The sequence below is a fragment of the Sander vitreus genome, chromosome 16 (assembly GCF_031162955.1).
Source record: "Sander vitreus isolate 19-12246 chromosome 16, sanVit1, whole genome shotgun sequence".
Classification (NCBI taxonomy): domain Eukaryota; kingdom Metazoa; phylum Chordata; class Actinopteri; order Perciformes; family Percidae; genus Sander; species Sander vitreus.
The window spans coordinates 10,328,493-10,337,761 of NC_135870.1; the positions used below are offsets into that span (position 1 = coordinate 10,328,493).

General features: G+C 40.3%; 1 protein-coding gene across 1 annotated transcript in view; it reads right to left on the bottom strand.

Moving 5' to 3' along the window:
• The window catches only part of ppef2b (protein phosphatase with EF-hand domain 2b), a 9,082-nt gene extending 3,988 nt beyond the window's left edge, over window positions 1-5,094 (bottom strand). Inside the window, exons 1-13 of the mRNA XM_078271931.1 lie at window positions 5,043-5,094; window positions 4,930-4,947; window positions 4,807-4,815; window positions 4,564-4,691; window positions 2,507-2,561; window positions 2,197-2,372; window positions 1,964-2,078; window positions 1,810-1,856; window positions 1,567-1,733; window positions 1,337-1,373; window positions 701-850; window positions 231-578; window positions 1-94 (exon numbers count right to left, since the gene is read on the bottom strand). The exon at window positions 1-94 is cut by the window's left edge and continues 92 nt beyond it. Of these exons, the coding sequence (XP_078128057.1) occupies window positions 1-94; window positions 231-578; window positions 701-850; window positions 1,337-1,373; window positions 1,567-1,733; window positions 1,810-1,856; window positions 1,964-2,078; window positions 2,197-2,372; window positions 2,507-2,561; window positions 4,564-4,691; window positions 4,807-4,815; window positions 4,930-4,947; window positions 5,043-5,094 (1,396 nt within the window). The remainder of the gene's footprint in view (window positions 95-230; window positions 579-700; window positions 851-1,336; window positions 1,374-1,566; window positions 1,734-1,809; window positions 1,857-1,963; window positions 2,079-2,196; window positions 2,373-2,506; window positions 2,562-4,563; window positions 4,692-4,806; window positions 4,816-4,929; window positions 4,948-5,042) is intronic.
• Window positions 5,095-9,269: the final 4,175 nt, after the last annotated feature.

The window sequence follows — 9,269 nt, forward strand, 5'->3', positions numbered from 1 at the left end:
TGACATCTGGCCCCCAGTAGCAGCCTCCGCCTCGCACCTCATTGGGAATGCAGCCATTTTGGGCCATTGGGTCACTCCACAACACATCCACTATCTGGGTGGCCCAAAGCAATCATAGTGAAATCAGTGAAGTCAGGAAATATTAAAATGTGTGCATGCATGTACTCAGTGCTGAACATCTGCCAAAACAGTAACAACCACTGAGATCCAACATCCTTCCTGTCACTTACTTGTTTCCACTCACCCACATCTGTCTCTGTTGTTTCTCCAGACTCCGGGTCTGAGTCAGAGTCAGACGTCTTCAGTTCTCCGTAGGATTGGTCAAACCCTGCCAGCCTGCGCCTCTTTTTCAGCTCTTTTTCCAACGACCAGTTGAGTTGACTGCTCATGTGCGCGTTGTGGAGCGAGCGGCGTGGAAGGGCGTGCCTGTGATCGGGGCCCGAGCTGTAGTAAGTCAGAGAACACACTCGACGTCGGCCTTCCACTGGTCCACAGCCCTCCCTGTTGTTTATTGTCTGAGTCTTACTGCCGTTGACTGCGTGCTTGGTGGGCTTCGGAGGCGTGAGAGCCGACCCATACTGCGCACAATCAAAAATACACAGATTAAATAAACTTGATAGGTTGATCATGACAATATTACTAGATTTTCTGCCTGTAAAACACACCAAATACGCTAATTTAATTGATGCTGAACGCTTACTTTGTGTCTGTCCACTCTGGCTATCGCGTCGAGGTCTGTCGTGTCAGAGATCCCACCATGCACAATCAGCACCTTGTTATCAATCACTGTGGCCAGAGGCAGCCAGCTGAAAATCTTCTGGAGAATCTTTAGGATCTTTTTGCCATGCACCTGCAGACCAAGCTCACAATTGCAAGCTTACGATGACTTACACACAGTAAGAGTAATTATTACAATAAATGTGGGCAATTTTCAGGTCCAGACTGAATTCTCTCAACAGATATTGCATGGATTGCCATGACATTGTACAGACATTCATGGTCCCCATACGATGAATTCTCCTGACTTTTTTTCTAGCATGAGGTTCACATTTGTGATTTTCAACTTGCCTACCCTGCCTGTCGCAATCATTTATAGATCTAAAAAATTGCATCACAAAGATATAATTTCATTTTAATTCTAAGCTGGGAGCTGTAGATTTTAGCTAACGGTACCTTAACAGGAGTAAATACTGTATTTACTATTTTCGGCTATGGATAATACACAGCCGTCCAGCAGGACGGTGTATGTTTGATTGACTCAAACTACAGTTTTCAATATATATATATATATATAGCACTGTAATAGTGAGGTTAAAGTAAAATACATAGGACCTACCCTATATTTTCCCAAAACTTCTTTAGTGAAACCATATCTGGAGAAAACACACAAACAACTAGATTAGTGTACACACATTAGCCGTAGGTTGAATATAATCAGAACACTAATTGCATAAAGCCATATACAGTATGAGCATATGTACAAAAACATAAATACTAAGAAAACAGGCAGACCAAGCCACTAAATGGGAGTTTAAGAAAAGGAAAGCAGTACACTGACTATCTTACCTCAGGTTTACAATGTGGTCCTCATGGTTCCCTCTGTTCAGATGCACATCATTGGGATAGACCAGCAGGAACCCGAACAGGATGAGCAGGATCTCTAATGAATTTTTACCACGATCCACAAAGTCTCCATTGAAGACATATGGTTTCTCAGAGGACGGCAAACCATTCTGGACAGATTAAGTTAAAGGTGTTAATTAAAATGAACATCCCTTTCTGTCAATATGATGATTTGCATGTTGATACCTTATAGAATATCAGCAGCAGGTCTTCAAGCTGCCCATGTAAATCTCCTGCAAAGTGATAAATAATGTATTGCAGTGTTTCAAGGGCAATACAAAAGAATCTGTGACAAAATAGCAGAGCAAAATGTGTTCAGGAAAGGCCTGCTGCTGCGTACCGCATATCGTAATCTGCTTGTTGTGGTAGGCGGAGATTCGACTGATGTTTGGAAAAACTCTTAGAAGTCTCCAAGTCTCTCCAAGAAGCTGCAGAACATATCGAGCATGAAGCTGCTACTGGGAAAAAAACAAGTATGAATAAACTTAGCCCTGAGGAAAAAGGTATCCATTAGATACATGTGTCTGCAATAACTATCTGCCTTGAGTGTATTGTATGTGACTGTGTCCTTACTTGTTTGTGCTTGAAGGCCTCCACCAGCTTCGACACGCCACAGAAGGTCATGGGGAAAGTCAGGTGGGGACCGGTGTAGCATTCAGTAACCTCAATGCTCTGGAAGCAAAAATATCTCTCCCATTCTGTGTCATGACAGAATTCATTCTTGCGAAAGATGTGAGATATAAGGTTTCCTATGTTAAAGTAAGGGAGGGAAAGAGGGAAGTGGATCAGTGTGGTGAAGGAAAGCCACATTACGTTTCCCAGCAGGAAGTAGAGTTAGCAATCAATGAAACCTACAAATCAGTGAATTACACAGGAGTCTTACTTTCACTGCTGGCTGGAGTGAAGTGGTCCATCAAGAACCCAAAAAAATTGTAGAGCTGCAGAAAGGAAAAATAGAATTTATAAAATACAGGGGTTTATTTGAAGCGTCAAAGAAAAGATTAATAGACAAAGCCATGCTAGCAGCTCTCTGCTTAGAGCTAAATGCTTACATTGGCTCACAAAGACTGTGATCATGTTGATAATTAGCAGATATAATGTTTGTCATGTTCACCATCTTATGTCTAAGTGTAAGCATGCTAACATCTGCAAATTAGCATTAAACACAAAGGACAGCTGAGGCTAGTGAGAAAGGGAAAGGTGAATGTTTTGCAGATATTTGACCATAAACCAAAGTATTGGACAAACTGAAATTTTGACCCAATGATGGCACTAGATGAAAAGTTAAGGGACCCCCAAAAATATGAATTCATCCTCTGAGGACCATCAATGTCCATATTGAATATCACAGCAGTCCGTCTTGTAGTCATTGAGATTTTTCAATGAAATACAAAAATATCAACCTCATGGTGGCCCTAAAATCACAGGATCAAGTCATTTAGATTCATCCTCTAGAGACACTGGCCCTCATTTATGAAATGTGCGTACGACCTAAAACAGGCGTAGGACGGGCGTACACCAATTATGCAAAGCAAGGCATTTATCAACTTGAACGTGAGCGTAGGCTGCAATAAAATCTCACGTCTGGTCTGAAACTCGTGTACGCAAGTTTTAGAGTCAGTGTGGACATGCGGTGCAGTATATAATCAGTTTAACAAGAGAAGGAGAAGTCATCAGTTCAGATCACTTATCAGCAATGGCAGATCTGGCTCTTTTAGAAGACCTCTATGCGCGCCGGTACAACAGTGCACACATACGCGCACGGGCCACGGTGGAGCGCTCCATTGAATTGATTAAGGGCAGATGGCTCTGTCTTGCATCAGCATGGGGAGGGGGACCCTACTATACACGGCAGAAAAAGTCTGCAACATTGTTTTAGCCTGTTGGGTTCTGCACAACATTGCACAGGAAAACAGGGTGACATAAATGTAGTGATGGAGCCAGATGACCCGATGCCCAGAGAGCAGTGTCCAGCACAGCCCCAACTGGGGGCTATATGAAGGAGACAGGATATTATTCTTCGCTTTTTGAGTATCATGTTTGGCAATGATACTCAATACAGGAAACATGACGATGCACAACATTTGTATATATTCTTCAGGTTTTCGTTTCTCTTTTAAAGTGTTGTTAATGGCGACAAGTGAACGATGAAAAATAAAAGACACTGCATAAACTCCGCTACTGTGTGTTTATTTAAATATAGGTACATCATAGACCTAAGAGATTGCAATATAAACCTGTATATAAACTTCAGCTGGAGTCCGATTTACCACGGCAACACTGTTGAATGCATTAGTGATCTCTTTCCATTCCGCATTATTTCTACAGCCTTTAATACCAGTTTTCAGGCTGCCAAATAGTACACACGTTGAGACATCAGGGTTTCAATCTCCACCTCTGAAAAGTTCCGCTTCTTAGCCGGATTACGTCTCGCCATGTTGTAAATTGTAGGGGCGAGGCCTCAATACCGAGAATATATTGGGCCGTGATATTTAAATTACGATCGTTTCCGCATTTATCAATGTACGACCATTCTTACGCTCCGATTGCTGTGATATGAACGTTTCATGAATCACACGTGAAGCCTGATTTCTGCGCTCATATCTGCGCTGGTTTCTACGTTAGGTTGATAAATGAGGGCCAATGTGTATTTGAACCAACTTTCATGGCAATCCATCCAGTAGTTGTCAAGATATTTCACTCTGAACCACAAATGTCAGCCGCAAGAGAATTGTGGTAAGAAGATGACAAAGTCAGTAGCATTCTTCCTCTGGGGACCATGAACATCTTTTCAAAACATCATGGCAGTACATCCAACAATTGTTGAGATGTTTGTTACTGACCAACATCCACGAAGCTGCTATTAGGGTAAATTAGAAAATTAATTAATAATTCTGTGCAAACCTTTTCCCCAAATTGTTCTAGACTGTGTGAGCTCACCTTGATCTGGTCTTGCTCTCCTGCATATTCAATAGACTGGAAGATTTTCCACGTGCACCTGCGTCTCATCTCCAGCCGGGCAGCATACTGACGGTACCAGCGCTGGATCAACAGAGCCGCTCTGATTGCTGAAGATTTGGGAGAGAAGAAGGAAGCACTTTATCATAACCATGCTAAGGTAACATTCCTCTTCCAAAGCCAATACATTAATTCCCTATGTCAGATCTAGACGGGCAGACTTACCAGTGGCAGCTTCACAGAGTGCAGAAAAATTGAGAGATCGCAAAAGTAAGCAAACACTGCTAATTAAAACTTTTTTTTATCAATACTGAGTGTAAAGCCAGATGGAATTAAACCCATATTTACCTGGAACTGAGATGCTCACTAGAAATGAAAAATAGCAATCACACTGACATTAAATTATTGCAAAAAAGGGAACATTTGACTATTCACTAGAATGATTTAGATAAGGACCGCACCTCTGTCACATTTCTTCAGCTGTAGTTCACTTTTTCCCATGCCACATCCCATGACCCTTTGCTGTTTTCACTGTTAACGATAAAGATACTTGTATGAGTGAGTCTGAGATTCTATATAACACATTTTCTTTTTTCCGCATTATTTCTTCTAACAACTAGATGTTTTACAACTTAATTGCAAACGTATAGACAGAATACACACTTGTCTAAAGGGCCTATTAAAAGTAAATATTACCAAACAATATTGTAAAACAATCAACACCCAAATAAAAATCAAGTACCGTATTGGTCCAAAGGAACCTTACCTGGCCACGTTACCTTTCCTTCATGACCTACCCTCACTTTTTCTACGCCTTTAAAGAAATCTTGTAATTTTTTTCTACAAACTTGCCAGCCACACTGTTTGGATTGAAAAAAAATAAAGCATGCGTTATCAATTAGACCTTTTCATTTACCAGGCACAGCAGCAAAGGTCCCAGTTGCTGTAATGTTTTAATTGGAAGTCCCCTCTCTGCAGCTACACACTCTCATCTATCACAAACACAACACTGGCTGAGTAGATTGTGAATAGGAGAGTCAACTGTCTTGGGAAAGGCCCCGTGATCACTATAACAAAACAAGATGCAAGTGGATTAGGATTAAACCTTACTACGGCTTGCATCTACGCTTAATAAACGGATGAAGGCTCTGATGAAAGGGCAGCGTCTGTTTTGAAAGGAGGTTGTGTTGGCCTGTGCTCAAGGCCTGTGTCATCGTTGTGACTCATATGATAATTATAACGTCAATATTATCTCCATTGACAGTTTATTTGACCACTGGCTAGTCTGGACCTGTCTATTCTCTATAAATACAAAGACATTTCTTAATCATTTTACGTTCGGTAATACAGAATATTATAGATGTACAGATGGTAGACATAGTTATGGAAACACCATAAACCATCTACTGCATGAATATTTCACCCTATTTTTTGGAAGGTTGGGTTCTTCTGATAATGTACCATCACCACCACCCACATTTTCTTTGTTGCCTCAGAACAACAATTTGCCTTAAGGGTTATAAAAACGTCAAGAAAAAACAGATATTTGTAGAACAAGTATTAGGTGAAGACAAGCAATGTGTGCATTAGAAAAGTTGCACATAGAACATAAATATCGTCCCTGTCTTTATGTAATAACTCAGTATGTTTTCATTCTGCCTTTGCATGTAGTGTTGTTCAAATAATTTTAAAGCTGGTTAGCTGTTAACAGCTAAATCATTTAAAACCAGCACTTCTAATTTCTGAAACATTTTTATCTTGTTCCAATTTTGAGAATCACACCCTAAGAGTTAGTTAGTTGTTTAGTCCTCATACCAAAACAGTCTGTTTTTCAAACCTTTTATCTGTATTTATCCTTCAATCATAAAGCTTTTTTTCCACATGAAAACTAGAGTACAAAAAGGTACATTTTTTACAATGTATTTTGTGTGTTGAAATACCTTTCAAGAATGTCCTCTGTGTTGTCTGCTTGTGGAACATCTGCACATTGCATCCTCTACAGCCCTTCATCTGTGTAGAAAGGCCCTTTGTGATCCCAGCCAACAGCAGCTATCTGTGATGTGACTCCCAGCTGTACTACAATAAGAAAGTGGTGGGAGACGTCTGATAACTCAAGGACTCAGCTCATTCATGCATGGTTATAGGAGCATGAAATCTGCAGTATCCCACAGTGACCTCAGGTGTGAGTGTGTGTGTGTGTGTGTGTGTGTGTGTGTGTGTGTGTGTGTGTGTGTGTGTGTGTGTGTGTGTGTGTGTGTGTGTATGTGTGTGTGGGTGTGTGTCTTTTGTTATTGTACAACAAATCCCATGAAAAGACTAAAACCAACAATTTGTTAATCCGTCCCACAATAATTCAATTAAATGCTATTTTATTTGATAGGGACAATGCAATTTAACATACAATACAATACATGTACGTATACTGTAAGGTGCTATATTGGATTGAGATCTGGTGACTGTGGAGGACATTTAAGGAACAGTGGACTGTCATGTTCAAGAAACCAGTTTGAGATGGTTTGAGCTTTGTGACATGACGCGTTATCCTGCTGGAAGTAGCCATTAGAAGATGGGCACACTGTGCTCATAAAGGGTTGGACATGATCAGCAGTAATACTCAAGTAGGCTTTTGCATTTAAACAATGCTCAATTGGTACTAAGAGGCCCAAAGTGTGCTAAAAAAATATCCCTCACGCCATTACACCACCACCAGCCACCTGAACCATTGACACAAGGCAGGATCTACTTGTGTATTTACTCACATGCACCCCTAGATATGTAAACACCACTGGTCGATAAAAAACCAAACACAACTTATATTTGGTGATATTTATTATCAGTAGCCAATTTCCAACTCCAACTTCGAAGTTTGACACTGTGTCTTTAATAGTTTTTGGACAACAATGGAGGTCTTTGGTAGAGAGGAATAATCAGACAACACATACTAGCAGAATAATTTAACTCTTTTCATGGATTTGTTTACAGTAAGAAACATAGAATATCACTGGAGTTACCCTCTTAGTCTGTAACATGTAACATGTCGTAACAATCACCACTAAAACTCTGAGGAATGTTTTTTATCATTTCTGAAAGTGTTCCAGCACTGAGAAGTTGAGACCTGAAGATAATGAGATCTTCACAGTGTTGTTGAGACCTGTAAAACATTTGTGTTCTGATTCCCAGATATGTTGTTACCAAGGACACAAAGTGCTTTAGCAATAATTTGAAAGTGAAGGAAGACAAATTCAGACACTTTAGTTACTGAAAAGTAACAAAACCACACTTTGAAAATACTCCATTACAAGTAAAAGGCCTGCATATATATATATATAGAATGTAGATATCTGAGGTAGATAGATAGATAGATAGATAGATAGATAGATAGATAGATATAGTGGAAGTTATATATTTATAGTTTATTATGTTATCTGCATCGGTGCAGACCAGCAGTAATGAACATAATCCTCACTTCAGAATCATCTGATTTAATATTAGCTGCAGAAAACATTGTCAAGTCTTGTATCAGCTTGTACCAAGAATTCCTGTGGCACTGTTGATGAATTATGATTTGATTATACAAAGTACACTGCAACTGCAACAGATAAGCTGTGTATTTTGGGCTACATGGGAAAGTTAGCTGTGACCCAGTTTATGCCTCAGTGAGGAGAGGCCTGAAGTTACCATTCTTTGCATGCCTCTGACCGTTCTTGGCTCACACAACTCTACAAAGCTGATTTGCTTCGTGCTCTGAGATAGCAACATCACCTGCAGTACCCATTATTGCTTTGTGATACATTTCTTTCTCCCCAAGATCTCGTCCTTGAATGACAATTGCCGGGGACTAATGTTAATATGTGATATTAGGATATTAGGAAAGGCAGGAGATTTTTGCCTTTCATGTCTGGCCAAAAAGTGGGAGTTGATTGTACATGTGCAGAAATGAATGGCCAGCTTGTGTTTTTATGGTTTTACGATTCTTTGGTGTCTTGTCACTCTCTGAATGGGGGTTAGGGTATTACCAACTCTTACAAAGCAGTGGCTTGCCAGTGGGTCACTCTTTGCAAACTCATAATGTGCAGCCGAACATTGTTCAATAAAGTGTCCAAAAACACCAAATACGTCGGGGCAAATCTTGGGACACTAACTATTTTCATTTCATGAAACAGTATGTTTTGACTGGTACTGTACTGTATATTGTAACAGTGAATATTTAGCTCAATGTAAACATCATAAAGATCCAATGAAGAACTGGAACAAACTGATGCAAAATATACACACAGTGACACCTGTGCAGCCAGCCTAATGCAATCCAATAGACCTGTTCTGTCATAAAGTTGACTTTTACGATGCCTTTAAAGTTGCTTGTTGTATCTTGTTGATACTGTCATAGAGGTGTTAATTAAAGTATATGAAGGAAGGAACGAATTTGGTTACAAATTGTACTACATTGATTGGCTGGCAGTGACTACTAAACTACACACAAGACAACAATGTTAAGTATCTCAAGGCCAAGCTAGGGTACAAGAGATAAAAACCCAGGTTGCCAGGCCCTAACAAACAATACCTAGTGCAGCATCACTGTCTGGTCACTCCTCTCTCCTCCTCCAACCAGACGCACAGAACTAACACTCCGCCGTGACTTTGACTCCGAAAGCAGTTGATCTATAGAGTGACCGTCCGGCTCACGCACC